Source organism: Drosophila takahashii, chromosome X (assembly GCF_030179915.1).
Source record: "Drosophila takahashii strain IR98-3 E-12201 chromosome X, DtakHiC1v2, whole genome shotgun sequence".
In the NCBI taxonomy this organism is placed as follows: Eukaryota; Metazoa; Arthropoda; class Insecta; order Diptera; family Drosophilidae; genus Drosophila; species Drosophila takahashii.
In genome coordinates, this window is record NC_091683.1 from 23,846,186 (window position 1) to 23,867,640 (window position 21,455).

General features: G+C 41.8%; 5 protein-coding genes across 7 annotated transcripts; 2 read left to right on the forward strand and 3 right to left on the reverse strand.

Moving 5' to 3' along the window:
* Window positions 1-631: 631 nt before the first annotated feature.
* Usp7 (Ubiquitin-specific protease 7) lies at window positions 632-7,612 on the forward strand. 2 transcript variants are annotated; one of them, XM_017144208.3, is made up of 4 exons: window positions 632-1,182; window positions 1,486-2,876; window positions 2,945-4,342; window positions 5,700-7,612. In XM_017144208.3, exons 2-4 carry the CDS (start codon window positions 1,611-1,613, stop codon window positions 6,447-6,449), a joined length of 3,414 nt encoding a protein of 1,137 aa, XP_016999697.2. In that variant the 5' UTR covers window positions 632-1,182; window positions 1,486-1,610; the 3' UTR covers window positions 6,450-7,612. The 2 variants fall into 2 exon arrangements, with proteins under 2 accessions (XP_016999697.2, XP_016999696.2); XM_017144207.3 differs by having other exon boundaries at window positions 1,500-2,876.
* Window positions 7,613-8,354: 742 nt separating this feature from the next.
* Window positions 8,355-10,024, reverse strand: Tango4 (transport and golgi organization 4). The gene is made up of 2 exons (XM_017144209.3): window positions 9,811-10,024; window positions 8,355-9,753 (listed from the first exon to the last, which is right to left on the reverse strand). The coding sequence occupies exons 1-2, from the start codon at window positions 9,921-9,923 to the stop codon at window positions 8,433-8,435; spliced, it is 1,434 nt and encodes a 477-aa protein (XP_016999698.1). The 5' UTR covers window positions 9,924-10,024; the 3' UTR covers window positions 8,355-8,432.
* A 271-nt stretch (window positions 10,025-10,295) lies between these two features.
* Window positions 10,296-13,089, reverse strand: Lsm12a (LSM12 homolog a). The gene is made up of 5 exons (XM_017144229.3): window positions 12,292-13,089; window positions 11,540-11,670; window positions 11,359-11,475; window positions 11,169-11,300; window positions 10,296-10,498 (listed from the first exon to the last, which is right to left on the reverse strand). The coding sequence occupies exons 1-5, from the start codon at window positions 12,434-12,436 to the stop codon at window positions 10,370-10,372; spliced, it is 654 nt and encodes a 217-aa protein (XP_016999718.1). The 5' UTR covers window positions 12,437-13,089; the 3' UTR covers window positions 10,296-10,369.
* Window positions 13,090-13,320: 231 nt separating this feature from the next.
* Chrac-16 (chromatin accessibility complex protein 1) lies at window positions 13,321-14,015 on the forward strand. The gene has a single exon (XM_017144182.3). The coding sequence runs from the start codon at window positions 13,385-13,387 to the stop codon at window positions 13,775-13,777; it is 393 nt and encodes a 130-aa protein (XP_016999671.2). The 5' UTR covers window positions 13,321-13,384; the 3' UTR covers window positions 13,778-14,015.
* Window positions 14,016-14,719: 704 nt separating this feature from the next.
* regucalcin lies at window positions 14,720-19,018 on the reverse strand. Of its 2 annotated transcripts, none has more exons than XM_017144175.3 (3): window positions 18,901-19,018; window positions 15,387-16,105; window positions 14,720-15,013 (listed from the first exon to the last, which is right to left on the reverse strand). In XM_017144175.3, the coding sequence occupies exons 2-3, from the start codon at window positions 16,103-16,105 to the stop codon at window positions 14,821-14,823; spliced, it is 912 nt and encodes a 303-aa protein (XP_016999664.2). In that variant the 5' UTR covers window positions 18,901-19,018; the 3' UTR covers window positions 14,720-14,820. The 2 variants fall into 2 exon arrangements, with proteins under 2 accessions (XP_016999664.2, XP_016999663.2); XM_017144174.3 differs by lacking the exon at window positions 18,901-19,018 and adding an exon at window positions 17,526-17,678.
* Window positions 19,019-21,455: the final 2,437 nt, after the last annotated feature.

The window sequence follows — 21,455 nt, forward strand, 5'->3', positions numbered from 1 at the left end:
AGGTAACGTAAAAAGGGAACACTGATATTAATTTAAAATATAAATATATACACTTTTACAACTTTAGGTAATTTTAAGGATCTTAAACTTTGATGTTAATATGAACTAGTTCTTCATTAAATTAAATTACGCTTAAAGTAAATAAACATACATACATACATATGTAACTATCATCGAAACTTACACTTTCTACATACTTTGATTTTTAAATTAATCATGCATTTGATTATGTTTTGCATTAAATATTATGTTTTTATAAAAGGTATAAAATCCATAAAATTTTTAATGTCTTATATACTAGAAAATTATTTGAGGCTTTATATAGTTAGATAACTATATTTTCGAATAAATACGTACCTGTAGTTCCAAGTGTAGAGTCAGTATCTTGACATACGTAAGCACAATCCTTATTCCGAGAACTGAGCCAATTCCCAAGAATGGAGCTAATTCCTTGGAAAAAGTAAGCTTTCCCGCTAAATGCCTGCTGCGCCTGCTCGTGACAATTTAATAGCCAAATTTCAGCTCCTTTTGGCTATTTTCCCGCCAGCCCAACTGCTATCGATAGCCGTGTGACGGCCGTGAGGCGCAGCGTTGCTGGCGCCGATAACATGTGCTGCCGTTATCGTTTTTTTTGACAGCTGCACGGGCTGCTGCATGTGTATGTGTGTGTGAAAATATTAATTGATACCTGGCGACGATGCAGTGCCGTGTGAAATACGTCAGAGCTGTTTGTTTTTAAATTCACACGATTTAAGATCTGATTTAACAAAATTTGTGTTTTCGGCATACACGATTGCTGGGCTAGCCAAAAGGCGACGGGAAACGCACACACCGACAGCTTAAAAGCGGACGAAAAACGCACACACCCATACAAATGCCATAAATTGAAGTGTATTTGTAATATTGTATTGTTGGAAAGAAAGCAAGCAGCATACGCATACCGCAAAAAAATACGAAGAGGAGGAAAATAAGTTTTTGCCAGAGCTTCAGCTTCAGTTTCAGTTTTAGTTCGGTACAACGGCACGGTTTTCGATTTAAACGCCCTCGCCTTGCCGCCGCCCGCCCACCAGCACCAGTATCCTCCACCCAGCGCCCACCCCCGATTTTTGAAACGGGAGCGGAGAGCGAGCGGGCCGAAAATATATTTATTTATATTTATTGACAGCAAGCACGGTTAGCAAGGTAAGCTTCATACACACACATAGGTACATACATACATATGTGCGAAAAAAGAGGAGAAGAAAAAATTGCATGTGCTTGTGCGTTGTGTGTGCGTGTGGGAAGAAGAAGCGGCGACGCATTTAAAGCTGCTGCTGCTTCTTCTTCCTCTGCCGCTGGCCGCAACAAATTGCATAAAACAAAAAAAAAAGAACACAACTTTTCATCCAGTCATTGTACAAAACAACAACAACAAGAAAAGGCTGAACATTATGCATGTGGGGTTGGCTGTGTGTGGGTGTGCATTTTGACATTTGTTTGTTACAGAATTTGTTTTCCAGCCCAGCGTTGCAAGCGAGAGAGAGCGATAGTGGGAAGGAAGGAAGGAAGGAAAGAGAGAGGATTTCCAATTTCCCACTTGCCATTTCAGCACCATTCAAGTGCCGAGTAAAATGGAAATAGAAACAGACCAGTCTATCGAAGCCATGGACACCCAGGACACCCAAGAGGTTGAGATCCTCACCAGTGACCTCCAGCAGCAGCAGCAGCAGCAGCAACTACAGACAGCGCAGCAGAATTCGCCGCCACAGCTGCCCAAATTCAAGAATCTTATCCAGCCACAACTGCACGCCGTCGGCGCAGTCACCCAGTTGCCCAGCGAGAACGGCAATGTGCCGCCCCAGCAGCTGCTGGCCGACAGCAGCTCCACATCGTTTGGCCAGGAGGCCGAGGCCATGGGCATGGACGAGGAGTCCAAGGAGGATCAGTTCCGCTCGGAGACCACCTTCTCCTTCACCGTCGAGAATGTGGGCCAACTGAAGTCGCAGAGGCTATCGCCGCCCGTCTATGTGCGCATGCTGCCCTGGAAGATCATGGTCATACCGAATGACCGGGCGCTGGGCTTCTTCCTGCAGTGCAACGGGGAGAACGACTCGCCCACCTGGTCGTGCAATGCCATTGCCGAGCTGCGGTTGAAGTGCCACAAGCCGGAGGCACAGCCCTTCACCCGGGCCCGCATCAAGCATCTGTTCTACTCGAAGGAGAACGACTACGGCTACTCGAACTTCATCACCTGGCAGGAGCTGCAGGATGCCGAGAAGAGCTATGTGCATAATAATAGCATCACCCTGGAGGTCCATGTCATTGCCGATGCCCCGCACGGCGTTTTGTGGGACTCGAAGAAGCATACCGGCTATGTGGGTCTGAAGAATCAGGGCGCCACCTGCTACATGAACTCCCTGCTGCAGACACTGTACTTCACCAACTCCCTGCGGCTGTCCGTCTATCGCATACCCACGGAGGCGGATGATAGCACCAAGTCGGTGGGTCTGTCGCTGCAGCGGGTCTTCCACGAACTGCAGTTCGGCGACCGTCCCGTCGGCACCAAGAAGCTAACCAAGTCCTTTGGCTGGGAGACGCTCGACTCGTTCATGCAGCACGACGTCCAGGAGTTTCTGCGCGTGCTCCTGGACAAGCTGGAGTCGAAGATGAAGGGCACCACGTTGGAGGGCACCATTCCGGGGCTGTTCGAGGGCAAGATGTCGTCGTATATCAAGTGCAAGAACGTCGACTACAACAGCACGCGCTACGAGACGTTCTACGACATTCAGCTGAATATCAAGGACAAGAAGAACATCTACGAGTCCTTCCAGGATTACGTGGCCTCCGAGACCCTGGAGGGCGACAACAAGTACGATGCTGGTGTGCACGGCCTTCAGGTGAGATTATTGTGCTGATTATTGGAAAATTTAGAGACCTGTTAATTGTAATTTCTGTCTGCTCGCAGGAGGCCAGCAAGGGCGTCATCTTCACATCATTCCCGCCCGTTCTGCATCTCCATCTGATGCGTTTCCAGTACGATCCCATCACGGACAGCTCGATCAAGTACAACGATCGCTTCGAGTTCTACGAGCAGATCAATCTGGATCGCTATCTGGCCGAGAGCGAGAAAACGTCGGCGGACTACGTCCTGCACGCGGTGCTGGTTCACTCCGGCGACAACCACGGCGGCCACTACGTGGTCTTCATCAATCCCAAGGCCGACGGCCGTTGGTTCAAGTTCGACGACGACGTCGTCTCCAGTTGCCGCAAGCAGGAGGCCATCGAACAGAACTACGGCGGCATGGACGACGAGATCTCGTTCCATGCCAAGTGCAGCAACGCCTACATGCTGGTCTACATCCGCCAGTCGGAGCTGGAGCGTGTTTTGGGCGACATACCGGAGAACGAGATCTCGAGCGATCTGGTGGAGCGGCTGGACCTGGAGAAGCGCATCGAGATGGCGCGCCGCAAGGAGCGCAGCGAGGCCAATCTCTATGTCTCCGTGCACGTGATCCTCGAGGAGTACTTCGAGGACCAGCACAAGCGGCGGCTCTTCGATCTGGAGAAGGCCCATCCGCGGATCTTCAGGATCAAGCAAAATCAGACCGTCGACGAGCTGGTCGACATGTTTGTCAAGGGCTTCGGCGTGACGCGCGACCGGATGCGCATCTGGAACATGTGCACCGCCCAGACGCAAAAGTTCTTGCACTTTGACTTCGAGGCGGAGGCGTCGCGCACCATCGAGCAGATACCGACGTCCCAGAAGCCCTGGGTCATCTGGCTGGAGCTGGCCTGGCCGAATGTGCCCGGTCCCCTGCCGTCGTTCAATCCCAAAACCGAAGTCTTGCTGTTCCTCAAGTACTACGATGCGCGGAACAAGCGGCTCAACTACATCGGATGCACCCAGCAGCCGCATAGCCGCCGGCTGAGCGATCTGGTGCCCGAGGTCAACCGGAAGCTGGGCTTCGATCCGGAAACCGAGCTGACCATCTACGACGAGTACGCCGACAAGAAGCTGGTCAATCTGGGCGAGCCCATTGAGAGCGTGCTCTTCATACCGCAGGACCACCTGCAGGGCCACATCCTCATCTTCGAGCGCGAGAGCGTCGACGCCAAGCTGGACCTGCCCACGGTGGAGGACTACTTCCTCGATCTCGTCTACCGCATCGAGATCATCTTCAGCGACAAGTGCAACCCCAATGAGCCGGACTTCACGCTGGAGCTGTCCAATCGCTACAACTACGAGCAGCTCACCAACGCGGTGGCCGAGCGCCTGAACACCGATCCCCAGAAGCTGCAGTTCTTCATGTGCATCAACAACTACAAGGAGACGGCGGGCAATGCGGTGCCCTATACGTTCAAGGTGAGAGCAGATCATTGAATTATGCCTACAGTTTGTGGAAATGGGTTTATTCTTGTATATTTGTAAACACATCCAAGGGTTTCAAGCTAAGTTTCAACTTAAAATTAAGCCATTTCCTTTAAATTTCATATTTATTAACTGCAATTAGTTAGGAATTTAAATAATATATATTAAAAATACCTAAAGTTTGTAGAAATAGGTTTTTTTGTTGCATATTCGTAAACACATCCAAGGGCTTCAAGCCAAGTGCCACTTGAAATTAAGCTGCAATTAGTTAGGATTTAAATAATATATATGAAATATACCTTAAGTTTGTAGAAATAAGTTTTAAGTGATTAACACTTAAAGTATTCGATTTATTTGTAAACACATCCAAGGGCTTTATTTATATTTCATATTTATTAAGTGCAATTAGTTAGGAATTTAAACAATATATATGAAATATACCTTAAGTTTGTAGATATACGTTTTAAGTGATTAACTTTTGAAGTATTCGATTTATTTGGGAACACATCCAAGGGGTTCCAGCCAAGTGCAACTTAAAATAAAGCCATTTCATTTATATTTCATAAATATTAACTGCAATAAGTTAGAAACTTAAATAATATATATTAAAAATATCTAAAGTTTGTTGAAATAGGTTTTTTTTATATTTAAGCCAAGTGTAAATTAAAATAAAGCCATTTTATTTATGTTTCATATTTATTAAGTGCAATTAGTTAGGAATTTAAATAATATATATTAAAAATATCTAAAGTTTGTAGAAAAGGTTTTTTTTTAATATTTGTAAACACATTCAAGGGCTTCAAGCCAAGTGTGAATTAAAATAAAGCTATTTCATTTATATTTCATATTTATTAACTGCAATTAGTTAGGAATTTAAATAATATATATGAAATATACCTTAAGTTTGTAGAAATAAGTTTTAAGTGATTAACACTTGAAGTATTCGATTTATTTGTAAACACATCCAAGGGCTTTATTTATATTTCATATTTATTAAGTGCAATTAGTTAGAAATTTAAACAATTTATATGAAATATACCTTAAGTTTGTAGATATACGTTTTAAGTGATTAACTTTTGAAGTATTCGATTTATTTGGGAACACATCCAAGGGGTTCCAGCCAAGTGTAACTTAAAATAAAGCCATTTCATTTATATTTCATATTTATTAATTGCAATAAGTTAGACATTTTAGATAATATATATGAAAAGTAGTCGTTATACATCCAATTAATAATCATTGTTGGTATTTCTCATTGCATTTTAGCTCTTCTTTCCACAAAAATTTAGTTATCTTTATAAATGAAGCTAAAGAACAACTTTCTAAAAGGCTAAATTTATATATTTTCTAGGGCACCATCAAGGACCTGGTGTCGTACACCAAACAGAGCACGCCCAAGCGGATCTTCTACCAGCGCCTCTCGCTCAGCATCCACGAGCTGGACAACAAGAAGCAGTTCAAGTGCGTCTGGGTGAGCGGCGACCTGAAGGACGAGAAGGAGCTGGTGCTGTACCCGAACAAGAACGACACGGTGAAGGGCCTGCTGGAGGAGGCGGCCAAGAAGATAACGTTCGCGGAGAACAGCCGCCGCAAGCTGCGCCTGATGAAGGTCAGCAACCACAAGATCGTGGCGGTCTGCAAGGACGACATACCGCTGGACACGCTGCTGAAGACCAGCGAGTCGATCACGACCACGCAGGGCGCCCAGAAGACTTATCGCATCGAGGAGGTGCCGGCGGAGGAGATGCAGCTGGCGGAGAACGAGTTCCTCATCCCAGTGGCGCACTTCAGCAAGGAGCTGTACAACTCGTTCGGCGTGCCCTTCCTCACCAAGGCGCGCCAGGGTGAGCCGTACGGCGCACTGAAGCAGCGCATCCAGCGGCGCCTGAATGTGCCCGACAAGGAGTGGGAGAACTACAAGTTCTCCGTCATCACCATGGGCCACAATTCGGATGTGAACGACAACACGCCCGTCGACCTGGAGGTCTATCGCTCCTGGACCACCGGCCAGCTGCCCTTCTTCGGCCTGGATCACATCAACAAGTCGCGCAAGCGCAGCTCGCTCAACTTTTCCGAGAAGGCCATCAAGATTTACAACTAGGGGGTTTCGTTAGAGGAGCAGCAGCAGCAGCAGCAGAAGTCTGTTATTTTTTTTGTTGTCGGAAAAGAAGGGGTCAAAGGATTTAAGGATCGCTCTCTCGCCGGCAGGCTAAGCTAAATGTGGTTTCCCCAGGCTCAACAAGCTCAACGTGCGGACGAGAGAACGACCCCGGGAAGTATTGTGAAATGGAACAACGGCAAAAGGAATGGATGATGGATGATTGGCGGCCAAAAGTCCACCCAAATTGTAACAGTGAAGCAGCTCTCGACGTCGCATTTCCACGCACCTTCGTTGGAGCCCCGATCACACACACGGAAAAAAAAAAACAAAGAAGAACTTACCCCGCTTAATTTAAATACAAACTGTTTATTTTTTTGTAATCTAACCGCTAAGTCAAATGTAGTTATTTATTAACCCAGCAGAACTGGCCACCAGCTCCTTCCCGATTTCTATATGCGGTTTACGTTTCCGTTTCCGCATGCCACAAATCCTGACCAGAGTATCAACTTTCGCATCGAGTCCAGTCACCCAGAGTTCTACTGACTTATCGCTTGAACTAAAGTTAAAGTAACTTCAATTTAGGCTTAGGCTTTTACGTGTGTGTGTATTTTTTATGCTATAATATTCTTAATCGATAATTGTTTAATCGCAGGCAGAAGTGAATTCGAAATGAAGCGAATCGGTTACTTTTTGTCTAAATGTAAATAAGTGTTCGTTGCAAGTTGCCCATTAAAAAACACATCAAAAAGTGAAGGGCGAAACAGAAAAACAAAAAACAAAAAACCCAAAACAAGAAAACAAAGGAAGAACCTAAACTAAACAAAACCAACAAAAGATACATATATATATATAAATATAAAATATACGAGAGAGAGAGCTGTAAACAAATAAACGCAACTAAGTAACAAGTATAACTTTAAACAAGGAAGAAACAAACGATTTAAACAAAAAGTCATCAAGTTGCGCTAAACGAGACAAAGAAAGGGACGGATACAGATACAGTTGATATATTCGAGCAGCAGATCGAAAGAGACGGAAGACGGAGATGAAAAATATAAGATTTGTTTCAAACAATTATTTGTGATTTTTAAACATGAAATGATAAAAATGTATGCAAAGGACTAGACAACATAATATTAAATAATAAATTACTATAATACACAGTTTAGTGCTTTTTCTTTGTTAACTATAGCGAAAAAACCGAGATCCGATTCAAAAGCAAAACAAAACAAAACAAAAACCAATCAAATGAGAAGAGCCCACAACAAAAAATATTTTAATAATATATTACTATATGCTATTATTATTTATGCAGCAAATAATTCAAATTATTTATGTGTACAAAAAAAAAGAAAACCAACAAAAAACGAATAAAATACCAAGAATTCAACTGAAATGTGTGCATTTCATTTCATTTCTTCTTGGGCCTGGAAACTTACATTTTTGTGTTTTTGATTTATAAAAGAAGTCATATATGTTTATATAAATATGTATATTATTTACATGTCTAGTTGAAGTTTTTCGATTTGAAAACCTTAGTCTAACCTTTTTTTATTGGCTATATAAAGTTAACCTCTTACTCAAAACGGTGTTCTATATTTTCAATGTATTATATCAGTAATGGTTGAGTTTATTTCATATTTTTGCGTGGGGAAATATATATAAATTATAGAAGAAACATTTATTAAATTGATAATTGTACGTTATTTCAAATAATTAAAGTCGAGGTATTTTGTTGGAACTCATAAAATTTAGTAAATTTAGCCTAGGAGTAGATCTCTAATGATTTTCAACATAATCATAATTTTAGATGATCTAAAAAGTTGATAAACAATCTTTTACCTTGAAATGTAAGATTACTCAGATCTAAATAAATTTACCCGTACTCATGAAAAACGTTGCAAGTCGAGAGCGTCTTTAAAGTATTTGTTTAATGAAATCGTTTGGAAAATCATAGTCTACGGTAGCTTAGAAACTAGGTGCCTAGAATTTGCGTCGCTTGAGCAGCTCGGGCCGCCAGTTAACCGGGTGCGACTCCTCGCTGGCCTCGTCGTCCTCCTTGTACACCTTGATCGTCTTGTCCGCCTCGGCGGTGATTAGCCTGGTGCCCGATTGGTCGAAGCACATGGCGAATATGCCCGCCTCGCTGTCCATGGAGCCCGGCTGGACGGGCGCCTGGAAGCGCTGGAAATTGTAGCCGGTGCGCCAGTCCCAGAAGAACATGGTGCCGTTGTCGCCGCCCGAAACGAGGACGCCATCATTGTTGGCCGCCATGCAGTTGACAATGGCCGTGTGGCCGGAGATGTTCTGCACAAAGTTGCCCTCCGGACAGCGCCACTGCTTGATGTTGTCCGGCGAGGCGGAGGCGAACATGTAGAGCGACGGATGCAGGACGATGCTGCGCACGGATTTCTTGTGGTTGGTCAGCGTGCAGACGCTCTTGCCGGCGGCCAAATCCCACAGCCGCACGGTGGAGTCGTGGGAGCCGGTGATGATCTGGGGATTCGTGGCCTGGGCAACCACGCTGGCCACCGTGTTCGTGTGGCCCGTCAGCGTGTGCACATTCGCCTTGGTCCGCATGTCCCAGATGCGCGCCGTGGAGTCGCGGCCCGAGGTGGCCAGCACATCGATGGTGGGATGCAGGGCCAGCGAGTAGACGGCGGACAGATGGCCGTGGTAGTGTCGTATCACCTTGTTGTACTCCAGATCCCAGCACTTGACCTGCCGATCCTCGCCGCAGCTGAACAGATACGGATGCTTCGAGCTGACGGCCACGCCGCGCACCGTGCTCACATGGCCGGTGAGCGATAGCTTCAGCTTGCCGCTGGCCAGGTCCCAGATCTTGATGACCCGATCGCCGGCCCCCGTGGCGAACCACTCGTTGCCCGGCTCCACGGCTATGCAGCGCACCCAGCCCAAATGGCCGGAGATGACGCGCGACAGCTTCCAGGGGGCGTGCCACTTGGGCTTCGGTATGGTCGGCGCCTTCTTGGGTATCAGCTGCAGATTGCTGGCGCCGCCATTGGCGCCCTTGTCCCCGGAATTGCCGGCCAGCGAGGCGCGCACCAGGGATGTGTGTGTGCCGGTGACCAGCGGTGCTGTCTTCTCCGTTATCCGGCCGCCACCGGGATTGTACTTGACCACGGCGCTGGATGAACCTTCGGGTGAACCTTCTGTGATGGCCAATAGCTTGTCGCCCGGCATTTGGCCGCCGGCTCCCTTCCTCGCCTCCCCCATCTTCACCGCCTTGTCCAGAACCAGTCCATAGCTGTCCTTGGCCTTGATGGACCGCCGCAGCTTCTCCCTGTGCCGAGAAATCCAAGGATTAGCTGGGGGAATCTTCGGGATCCCGGATACTCACAGTCGCTCGTCGATCTCCGGCAGATTTCCCTGGTTCGAGACGAACAGGTCGTGGGTGCGCTTCAGGGAACGGAATATCAGGGTGTGCACGCTGTGCTTTTGCACATCCTCCATGGCAGTTGGCTGTTATTTGCTTGTTTATTTGCTAAAATAGATTAAAAAATGCGGCTTTTGCGTTTGGCCACCAAACAGCCATTCACAGTGGTCTGTCTATCGGTTATCGACATTCGCCAAAGCCGGCCAGTGCTGTCGCCTAGCGGTTTTCTAGCCCAATGGAGAGTGTTGACATTTAGCTAATTTCAAGCCAATTACTTCGTTGAAAAAGAATTTTACTTTTATTTAAAGTTAATCAAGGAAATCCCTTCTTTAAATGCTTCAAAATACCTTTTCAGGATTCATCCTATATGATCGAAAAACGCCAAAAAAAAAATAATTTCTTATATATCTGCCCTTAGCCCCCAAAAAAGATAACAAACAAATGGGATGTCCTTTTTGAAGCACATTTCTGTTTTTTGTTTTTGTGTTGTTTTGTTTGTGTATTTTTTGTTTTCTCTTTATTATTAGTTTGCGGGAACCGGCGATCCAGATGCAAGAGATGAGGACGTGGGAGACACCGATGGTGACGAGGTGCTGGCAGCAGCTCCGCTTTCTGGAACCGGCGATGGCCTCGTATTGAAGAACTGTTTGATCTGGAGATGCGAAAGGATAAGGTGATTAGCTTTCTAATTGGTACAAACAGCTCACTTCTATAATTTGTAAATTTTGTTCTAGAATTTAGATTTAAAAACCGCATAACTTATCGCTGTTTCCAAAGTCATTTTATAATCATAACCTAAACCGCAGGCTTGCCAAAGGACGCTGGCTGTGTTAAAAATGTCCCTTAATTTTAATATTTATTGATTAAATTTTTTGAAAAAACTAAATATAATTCCAAAGAATTTGTTTTAAATCTATACGATTTTGAGCCTTTTTCTTATTCCGTAAAATTAATAAAAAGCTTCGATGCATAGAAAATAATTTGAAACCCAGATTGTACTGCTTAGCTTAACTTTAAAGGGTTCTTGAGTATCTCAACCGAAGTTCATCATAACCTAAACCAATATTTCTTTAAAAAATTCCTTCTAAGCTTTGTTAAAAATTCCCCTTAATTTTAACATCTAGTGATTATAATTTAAAAAAAAAACTAAATATAATTCCGAAGAAATTGTTTCAAATCTATGCGATTTTGAACCTTATTCTTATTCCGTAAAATTTAAATTTCGCTGCCTAGAAAATAATTTGAAACCCAGATCGTGTTTAGCTAAACTTTAAAGGGTTCTTGACTATCTCAACCGAAGTTCTGGGTTTGCAACTACTTACGATGCGCTTGATGTAGTTGCACGAAGTTTCGTTGTTCGAGCTGGACACCACGTTGTCCACTCGGTACGGCGGCGAGATGGTGACTTCGTTGAGGATCTGTATGTTAAGTCCTTGCCAGGAGACTTCATTGTACTGTACCATAAGAAAGGGAAATAAATATAGTTATTCGGTGAGTTCGAGCGGTCATTACCCCGTATTGTTTGGCTATCGCTCTATAAAGCTCTTGTGCCTCTGGACTGACATCTGCGTTCTTGGACTTCAAGTAGTCTTGTCTTCGCTCTACTGTTTTTCGCAGGCGCATTTTCACCTGTATGCCGTGTGGGAGAAAATTTAGATGTGCTTTCGGTATGGAAAGAGTATTCACTGCCTACCTGTTCCAGGTTGAGCTTTTGCGGATCGTCAAAGTTGCCATTGCACTCCTTGACCACCTGCACGTTGCTGCACAGCGAGAGGTTCATCGCGTAGATATCACTCAGCTCCTCCGTGGACTTGGATCGGCATTCTATATGGCAAAAGAAAGGCGAGAAGAGGGGCAGGGCATAGACAGTCGATGTACGGAGAACCAAGTAGGCAGGTAAATTGGATTAATTTATGCGGCTTATAATAAAATGTTTAAATGTTTATGAAATAATTATGAAAATAAATAAAGATAAAATTAGTGCACATTAATCATTATAAAAATCAATTGCATCGATAAAAAATAATCCAAAAATGATGAAATAATAATAAAGTTTAGCTCAATATATGTTAAATATTAGAATTGGTGATAATTATTCGTTATAATCAATGGGATCGAAAAAACATGTATTTAAGTTTAGTGCAACATAATCCAAAAATGATGAAATAATAATAGTAGCTAGGTTTATCCTTAGTTTGTTGTTTTCAGCAAAAAACCTAAAGAAATGTATAATTCTTTGGTTTATAACAAAGTTAGGCACTCTGGATATTTTAGTGATAAATTAAAGGGGAATTCAGTGATATGTGGATAGGTGAAAATGATCCCTAAACGTTATATAAAGCGGGGGGAAAGTGGCCAGGGGGCACTTTCACCTGGCTAGCAGGTGTGCCGGTGTCCAGCGGGGTATTTCTAGCTTATTAACAGTTTCTTTTTCAAAAAGGATACTCAGGATAAGCATCTTTGTGTTGTGATCGAAGGCCAGCACCTCGCCCTCCACCTCCTCGTTGAAACAGGTCGTACAGACGACTGTGGATCCGATGCTGAAGCAGTCGTTCACTGCATTCACTGCGCTCGCAGCGGCAGCGGCCATTTTTAATTGCTGGATAAGATTGGCCAACTGGAAAAGTGCACCCACAATCTGTGTGGATATGTGGCTATAGATGTAGATGTGTGTGTGTGTGTTTTCGGGATGCCGATCTGGATTTCCGATGTTCCGCTTGTTTACACAACGTTGCACAAACAAACGATGTCTCAAGTTGCTGGGCCAGGGATTCGGATTCGGATTCGCGATTTCTGGAAAGGATTTCACTTGCTCTCTCGCTCGCTCTCTCTCTCGCGCCGTCTGTCTATCTCGATGTCGCTCTCTCGCTTTCACTTGAACTGTTCACCGCTCCACTGCAATGCAAATGTCGATTCCTGGCGATCTGTGGTCGAGATCCTGCTCCTGCTCCTGCGACTGATCCAGTTGACTTGGCCAAAAACTCGCTAATTACTCGGTCAGCTGGCCTGCGACGGTCTGCGTTGGCGCCTCTTGCGGTTCGGTAATTGAAAAGTTGGGAAAATATGCGAAAAATTTATTGGTCAACACACGAAACAACAGCCAAAAGGGGGCAGCAGAAAAACGCAGTGTTGCACATGCCGCGCAGCGATAGGTTCGATAGTCATCGATTCGCGGCGTCTGGCAACGCTAGGGATGAGAATTTTCACCAGTTATTTAACGGAACTTTTAATTTGAATGTATATTTAGGGCTAAAAAGTATTGGTAATTAGACATACTTATAATACGCTACCATGTTTAGGTTTTAAAATGTTAGTATTGTTTAGTTTATATACCCAAATTTAATTTTTGATTACTTAATTAATTATAAATATTAAATTGTTTAAAAAACAAATAAAAATAATATTGCTATCGTTTTGAGACCTTTCGACATTGTTGCCCTTTCAAGCGACGGCCACACTGGCTGGTTTGTTTTCGATAAGTATCGGCGGCATATCGATAGTTCGTGAACCCAAGCCAAACAACGAAATTTTAATAATAATGGTGGAACCCAAGATGCAGCCGCCCGTGGAGCGAGCGCCCAACGCCGAGACCGTCCTGCCCCTCAGCCGGGTGCGCACCATCATGAAGAGCTCCATGGACACGGGGCTGATCACCAACGAGGTGCTCTTCCTGATGACCAAGTGCACCGAGCTGTTCGTCCGCCATTTGGCGGGAGAAGCGTACACGGAAACATTCCGCCAAAAGCCGGGCGAAACCCTGAAGTACGAGCATCTCTCGCAGCTGGTCAACAAGAGGAAGAACCTCGAGTTCCTGCTGCAGATCGTGCCGGAGAAGATCCGGGTGCACGAGTTCCAGGAGATGCTGCGATTGAACCGATCCGCCGGCAGCGACGACGACGATTCCGATTCCGGTTCAGAGTCGGATGAATGACTCGAACTGGACTTGGACTTGTACCGTCCCCAGACTGATTTTAACGCCTCCCTCACCCCGCCATCTCTTAGTTTAGGCCAGCCCTCCCCCACTAGATAAGTTAACGATTGTGTATACATAACCCCTGATTAATAAAGAGCAAATATGAGCAGTGTGTCCTCCAAATGACCACCAGATCGTGAGATGTCTGCGTCTGATAGCAAACCTCGTTGTCTTTCCATTTCAACCGATTAAATATCACAGTTTTCGAGGAATGCCCTTGTCTTTAGGTTGGAAACCAATCTATAGTGTAACAACTCTAGGTTTACCAGGTAAAAAACATTACTTTATAATACCTCTAGGTTTACCAGATAGAATACATCATAATATAGAAAAAAATTAAATGATACTAAGCTAGAATTTTGGTGAGAAAGTTTGGTAAATTCCATAAAAGCCTTTGTGTCTTTAATGATATATAGAAAGTATAAACTAAGTAAGATCTCTTATTAAGAAATGCTTTTCCTAATTTAATAAAATTTGTTTACTAAGCAAGAAACCAATCTATCGTATAATAACTCTAGGTTTACCAGGTAGAAAACATTACAGTAAAGGAAAAAATTAAATGATACTAAGCTAGAATTTTGTTGAGAAAGTTTGGCAAATAAAAATAATTAAAATAATTAGAAAATTTGTACTAATTGAAATCCCTTATTAAGAAGTGTCCTCATTTAATAGCACTTTTTTTAATTTACAAGAAACCAATCAATCGTAAAGTAACTCTAACTTTGCTGAGAAAGATTGGTGAATACCCAACAAATTCTCGGGTTTTAAACGATTCTTCTAAAATAGATACCAATTTAAACTTCCTAATTTAATGGCCCCTTTTTACTACACAAAAAAACGACTAAACTTTAGATCAGATTAACCCTTCTCCCCCAAGATAGAAATAACCAACGACGGCAGTTACAAATTTAAAGAGCATAACATATAATTGCACTTGGATTCGATTGGTACATTATACTGTGATCCGGGGACAGAGATTGCAGCTCCAAACCTTGGGACCTTTAGACCTTCAGGTTGACGCCGGGATAGCCGGTGGCATTCAGGCCGGTCACCTTGTAGGTGGTGCCAGCTGGAGAGGGCTGGTCGAACTTGGCGGCGGTGGTCACGTACAGGATGTCCAGGTTGGGACCACCGAAGGCGGCGGAGGTGATCTGCTTGGTGGGGAACTTGATCTCCAGCAGGACCTTGCCAGTGCTGCAAGGGAAAGGACAAGGAAACGGGTTTTAAATAAATAATTATATAAATATTATAAACAGAAAACAAGAGAGAACGCTCTAGTCGATAGGAATAAATATACACAACAAACTGGCATTTATACTTCTCGGAAATCTTTAAAGGGGTGGGCGCAGGACACATTTTAAAATCGTTAGTGGGCGATTGTGGGCGTTAAAGGGGGCGTGGCGCTCGGCTGAAATAAACTTGCGCTGCGTAGGAGGCCCAAGAATATGTGTGAAAAATCACAACCATCTAGCTTTTGTAGTTTCCGAGATCTCAGCGTTTATACGGACAGACAAAGCCTTTTTCTCTACGAGTAAGGGGTATAACTATTCCATTCTAGGCTACTCACTTGGGATTGATCTTGAAGATGGTGGCTCCATTGAAGGTGGCCACATACAGGTTGCCCTCGGTGTCGATGGTCAGGCCGTCGGGCAGCAGATGGTCCTTGGGGCTGGTCTTGCGCAGATTGAAGATCACCTTCGGATTGGTGGCCACGCCGGTGTTGAAGTCGTAGTCGTAGGACTTCACCTCGTAGTCGGTGGTGTCGATGTAGTAGAACTTCTTGGCCTTCTCGTCCCAGGCGAGCCCGTTGGAGATGCCCACATCGCCCTTGATCACCGACACCTGGCCGCCGGCCTCCCAGCGATAGAGTTCGCCGTGACGGAACTCGAACTCGTCGCCAATGTAGCGCATGGTGCCGCCAAAGAAGCGACCGCGAGGATCCACCTTGGCGTCGTTCAGCCGGTTCTTGTCCATCAGCGGCTGCACCTCGAACAGCGTGCGCACCACCTTGGCGGTGGGCGAGACTCCGTCCCAGTTGACGATCACCACCCGGCGGCCGCAGCCCACGGCGAACTCCTGCGGACGTCCCTCCACGGGCAGCACAAAGCCGGCCAGGGTCTCGCCCTCGATCTTCGTCTTGTAGACCTTGTTCTGGGCAAAGTCGTAGCGCAGCAGGCTGCCGGCCTCCAGGTCCACGTAGTACAGGCTCTGCCGGGCCACATCCCAGTGGGGACCCTCGCCCAGACCGGCGTAGGAATCGGGTAGGGGCTCAACCTTGTAGGACATCTGTAAGATTAATTTAAAATTATTTTTAGAGGTCTTATAGGGGATCCAATAAATAATATTCATTTATATAACGCTAGCCTTTATTCACAACTAAGTTCTAGCGAAATAAGCATTATACTACAAGGAAAAAAAAAGATATGAAATAGGGTTATTTCTACCTTATTTCATATCAATAAGATTTATTTGAAATTATTTTAGAGGTCTTATAGGGGATCCAATAAATAATATTTATTTATATAACGCTAGCCTTTATTCAGAACTAAGTTCTAGCGAAATAAGCATCATACTACACAGGAAAAAAAAACGATATGAAATAGGGTTATTTCTACCTTATTTCATATCAATAAGATTAATTTGAAATTATTTTTAGAGGTCTTATAGGGGATCCAATAAATAATACTTATTCATATAACGCTAGCCTTTATTCACAACTAAGTTCTAGTGAAATAAGCATTATACTACACAAAAAAAAACCGATATGAAATAGGGTTATTTCTACCTTATTTCATATCAATAAGATTAATTTGAAATTATTTTTAGAGGTCTTATAGGGGATCCAATAAATAATATTCATTTATATAACGCTAGCCTTTATTCACAAATAAGTTCTAGCGAAATAAGCATTATACTACACAGAAAAAAACCGATATGAAATAGGGTTATTTCTACCTTATTTCATATCAATAAGATTAATTTGAAATTATTTTTAAAGGTCTTATAGGGGATCCAATGAATAATATTTATTTATATAACGCTAGCCTTTATTCACAACTAAGTTCTAGCGAAATAATATATAAAATATAAAAACAGATTAACACAATCTTTATTCATATCAAAATGATATGAATAACTTGATCTCTAAAAAATATCAAATTGACCATTACCATTTTTTTCTGTGTTAAAGGTTAAACTATTATATCACCTGCACGCCTGCATGCATATTTAACAAATTATACGGTTCCATGAAAAACTCACGTATGGATGGTTTACTTTTAAAGAATCTATTGTCAGAACGATCTTTTTTATAACAACTCAATCATCAGTGAAATATGATGACTTTATAACCAAGTATTAAAAATGTACCATCATAGATAAGATTTGTAGCCCCAAAATTGCTTAATTTTCTTTGCTTTTAATTTTCGAGTAGTGATTATTATTATAATAACAAAATTACACATTTATGACAGGTTAATAACCGCTGTAATTATTATTCAGCGCGATAATTTCGGAATATCTATCCAAATTATTTAAAGCATCACCTAAATGATACAAATCAAAGAAGTTTAAAATTCAATTCAAAACAAAAATCACTACACTCCTTATATCTTGTTAACTATTAAAAAAAAAACACTGAATAAAATATCTAGATATCTAAGGTCACACTAATAAAGACCACTTGTTCTACTTATAGATCCACTACCGTTAGTCCCAAGAGGCAGGCCATAGCCACTGGAATTAGTAAGGACGGTTGATACATCGCGCGAATCTGAAGCTCTGGCTTTCTGGGGTTCCGACTCAAAACTGAAGCTAAGGCAGTCGTCGCGAGAGGCTTTTATTACCTCGAAACCAGGGGCTTGACATTAGCATCATCGCAAGCGGAACACAAAACGAGAGATTATTTATTTCCATTTCGATGTTTTCAGATCAATTTTTTCCACTGGCCGACGGCGAACAGTGGGGGATTTGCTAAAAGGTCGATGCCTTTTTATTGCCGATTTATTTTTGGAGATATTTTGACTAATTTTTTTATGAACACAAATTGATTTGTAATTTCTTAGTCTGACGCTTTGTTATAATATTTAACAATAATACTAGTTATTTACTGGTTGCTAGTTAGTTTTTTTTTTAAATTTTTTAGGAAAAATAATATTTTAAAATAATACGCTTGAGAATTTTTTAAAAAATGTTGATGCTATACAAAAAAAAGCTGCTAACAATTTACTTCTTTTACAAGAAAATAAATACAAAAAAAAAGTAAAATGAAAAAATTTGGGAGATCTCATTTTTTGTGAGCTACATTACTCGTATTTTCCACTGTGCGATGCAGCTGCGCTCTTGTGACGTCATGCCCTTCACTTACTCAGCAGAAGCAGCAGGGAAAACAACAAAAACAACAGATGCCGCGATTAACTTTTAACTTTGATTACGTCTGCCATTTAGCATTGTTTGTTGTGGCTTTTTAATTGACTTTTGTTGTCGCAGCGACTGCTGCTGGTGTTATTGAATTGGTCAAGTTTAGACCTTAAAGAGATGCTCAGTGGCGGGGACTCCTGTTATCGGACACATGTAAATGGCACAGTGGGCGTAGTCAGCTCAAAACCGTAAAGTTGCCAGTTCAATTTGGTTGAATTTATTTATTTCAACATTTTGTTTGAATTAAATGTGATTGTTGTTATTAAGTAATCATAACTGGTTTTGTATGCAATCTGCTAGTAACTTGACATTTAAAAGGCATTTTTTTAAAATGCCAAAAAAAAAACTTAAAATCAAGACAAGACTATTCCTCATTATTATTTTAAAATTTCAATTTAAGACTCACGAATGTTGTCTTTATATTTGCATCCTTTTATTTCTCACTTTTAAGATTCATTAAAGCAACGCCTATCACAATTTTTTTTTTTAATTTTAATTTTTGCAAGTATTTGTTTTTAGGTTTTTTAAGAATTTGTATTACTTTGGTTTGAAATTATTACAAATAAAGGACCAAGAACACTCAAAACTTTTTTTTGAAAACACTTTAGCACTCGAAAAAAATAGGGACAGAGTTCTGGAACTGGGTTCTCAAGGAGACCTACCTTCGAAGAAGTTTTCGCTTTGTTTGAAATGGCAAACGAGAATAAGAATCCTTGGACACGGCTTCGACGGGGAACGCGTTCAAACTGAATTTCACCCGATCCGCCCGAAATCTTTTATACCCCAGCCGGCACGGGCGTGACAGGCAATCTCGCCAAGACATAGCTCCCGCCGCCCCATTCCGACTGATAAGCGGGCAATTGGAGTGCTGGATAACCCGGCCTGATAACAGAAGCCGGCAACAGCCGTATTAACCCGCTGACAACACTCATTTATTATTTAAGACAAACAACGGGTGAGGGTAAAATTTCCTGAATGATGATGGGTACCTTTCAAAAACAAACTTTTCAAATTAAAGGGCGTCTACGAATAATTGGATAGTTATTAAACAATACTTCAAATTGTGATTCATGAATGAATCAAGTTGTGACTAGCTCGTTAATTATTGGAAAAAAAAAAAACGAAAATTATATAAAACCAATTTAAAAAAAAAAAAAATATCAAAACCACTTCATACGTTTTTTTCCAATTTTTTTTTCTCAATTAATATTATAAATATTTTTTGCTTAGGAAATTTAATTTTATTCTCTGAATTTTAAGGTTTTAGCATGCGGTCGAAAAAATTATGTTTAATAAATAGGTATATATTTTCTTCTTTATAACTAAAATCCGATTTTATTTGTAAAATGCATCTATGTTTATTCAGAAAGACTTGTCAGGATGGTTAAAATGTATTAGTGTACGATTTAAAAAGTTTTTTAATAATGTAAAAAATTTAAGATATATTAATAGAAATATATCAGAAGTTTTAAACCCCATATAATGTTGTGGGGTTAAGAAACGGACAGAGATTTTGCAATGAAATGTGCAAAATGCACAGAAGTGGGCGTGTCGTGTGGGCGACAGGCGATAAAAGAAACATTTGGAAACATTTGAATTAAATGGTTTTATAATTAAACCTTTTTTAGCGCATGTCTATGCTTCCGCTGGGCCAGTGATAAGTTGCAGCGGGTGGCGATAAATCGCATCCGAGCCACTGTAACTGGGATTGGGATGCCAAAGGATGGACCTATAAGTACGTAGTATATGGAGCTGATACCACTCCCCACATGACCTCCAGTGGTTATTTACGGCGCATCTTACACTGCTCTTTGCACCCCGAGAAGGGAGGAGGAGGGGAATCGGACCACGACCAAGTCCGAATCCGAATCTTCAATCTTGAATCTTCAGGCGAAAGTATCGCCTACCTTATCGGTAGCAGCAGACGGTTGTCACCCCAGTTGACCCCTGACTCGGCTTTTCTATTTCCATCGCAACTTTAAATTTAAATTGCTCTTTAATTAATTGCTCGAAGATTTATGGCCATATTTGTTAGCCTGTCCATTGATAAGGAAAGTTCGACCTTTTACAATCCAAATTCGCTAAAATGTTTACAAAAAACCTTGATATAAACACAAATGAATTTTAAATTGGATTGGTAAACTAAAAACTAAGTATTCCCAAATCATAGAGATCAAAAGAATTCCGGGATGTTTTATTAATCCTAATAAATCTGCACAACTTTTTTGTTTTGAACTCAAGATAGAAAAACTAATATTGCCTAAGTTAAAGACAACATTTTTTTTACAAAATTATAAGATAATTTAAAAATTTATGACAATCAGGAATTATTAATAATAATAATTAAATTGCAAGATCACTTAAAAGAAATGTGGCAATCAGTAAATAATTATAAGAAGGGTTGAACTTTTTTTTAGAAAATTGTTTTGTTTTTCTAAATATAATTTTTCGAAAGCAAAGATCTAGCTGGGAATTAGGAAATTTGACTGTGAATGAATATTTTATAAGATTCTTATAAGTTTTAAAAATTGCATACCTCCCCAATTAAAAATATTATTGCATATTATCTTAAAATTCCAAAAAATCAATCCTAAATTCCGGTATTTTCAAAATGAAAAAGAAAGCAACAACAACAACAACAACCGATTGTTGTTGTTGGGGCCGGTTTTCATTTTCTTTTCATGCGGCGGTTCATCAATTGTGTTGTTGCCCCTGTTCTATGTCAAGGCCATTATCATTGTGCAAATTAGCCGAAGTTGCAGCCGCTTTGCTACACCTTGCAACTTGTGGTTGCCTACTTACGATTACCGATTAGCGGGGGCAATTAACTGCAGTTAAATCAGGCAAAATAATAAAGAAACGCAACGGTAATAAAAAGATAAAATTACAACAACAACAAAAAAGGCCCACTGTGGGGTCGATCAAACATCGATGAAAATATCGATGCATCGATGTTTTACATTTTTTTTTTGTTTAGAAAAATCGATGTTTTAGGCCTGTAAGCGAAAAATGTGTTTTTAATTTAAGTTAATTACTGTCATGAGCAGATCTACGGGAGTGAAATGGGTTATAAATCACCCCCACCTCGGTTCAAAAATTAAAGAAAATTTGCTATTCAAAAAGTTTACTGTATTGGTGGCGTAGGAAAGCGGTGGATTCAGCTATATCATAATACTCTCCTATAATACTATAATGTGAAAATGCTGATCTGTGAAAT

Coding starts and splice junctions, on each gene's coding strand:
- Usp7 (XM_017144208.3), top strand. CDS start 1,611: ATGGAAATAGAAACAGACCAGTCTATCGAAGCCATGGACACCCAGGAC. Junction 2,877..2,944: donor CTGGTGTGCACGGCCTTCAG/GTGAGATTATTG, acceptor GTCTGCTCGCAG/GAGGCCAGCAAGGGCGTCAT. Junction 4,343..5,699: donor CGGTGCCCTATACGTTCAAG/GTGAGAGCAGAT, acceptor TATATTTTCTAG/GGCACCATCAAGGACCTGGT.
- Tango4 (XM_017144209.3), bottom strand. CDS start 9,923: ATGGAGGATGTGCAAAAGCACAGCGTGCACACCCTGATATTCCGTTCC. Junction 9,754..9,810: donor CCGGAGATCGACGAGCGACT/GTGAGTATCCGG, acceptor TTCTCGGCACAG/GGAGAAGCTGCGGCGGTCCA.
- Lsm12a (XM_017144229.3), bottom strand. CDS start 12,436: ATGGCCGCTGCCGCTGCGAGCGCAGTGAATGCAGTGAACGACTGCTTC. Junction 11,476..11,539: donor AAAAGCTCAACCTGGAACAG/GTAGGCAGTGAA, acceptor CACGGCATACAG/GTGAAAATGCGCCTGCGAAA. Junction 10,499..11,168: donor GCAACTACATCAAGCGCATC/GTAAGTAGTTGC, acceptor TCGCATCTCCAG/ATCAAACAGTTCTTCAATAC.
- Chrac-16 (XM_017144182.3), top strand. CDS start 13,385: ATGGTGGAACCCAAGATGCAGCCGCCCGTGGAGCGAGCGCCCAACGCC.
- regucalcin (XM_017144174.3), bottom strand. CDS start 17,582: ATGTATCAACCGTCCTTACTAATTCCAGTGGCTATGGCCTGCCTCTTG. Junction 16,106..17,525: donor CCTGCCTCTTGGGACTAACG/GTAGTGGATCTA, acceptor TTAATCTTACAG/ATGTCCTACAAGGTTGAGCC. Junction 15,014..15,386: donor ATCTTCAAGATCAATCCCAA/GTGAGTAGCCTA, acceptor TTTCCCTTGCAG/CACTGGCAAGGTCCTGCTGG.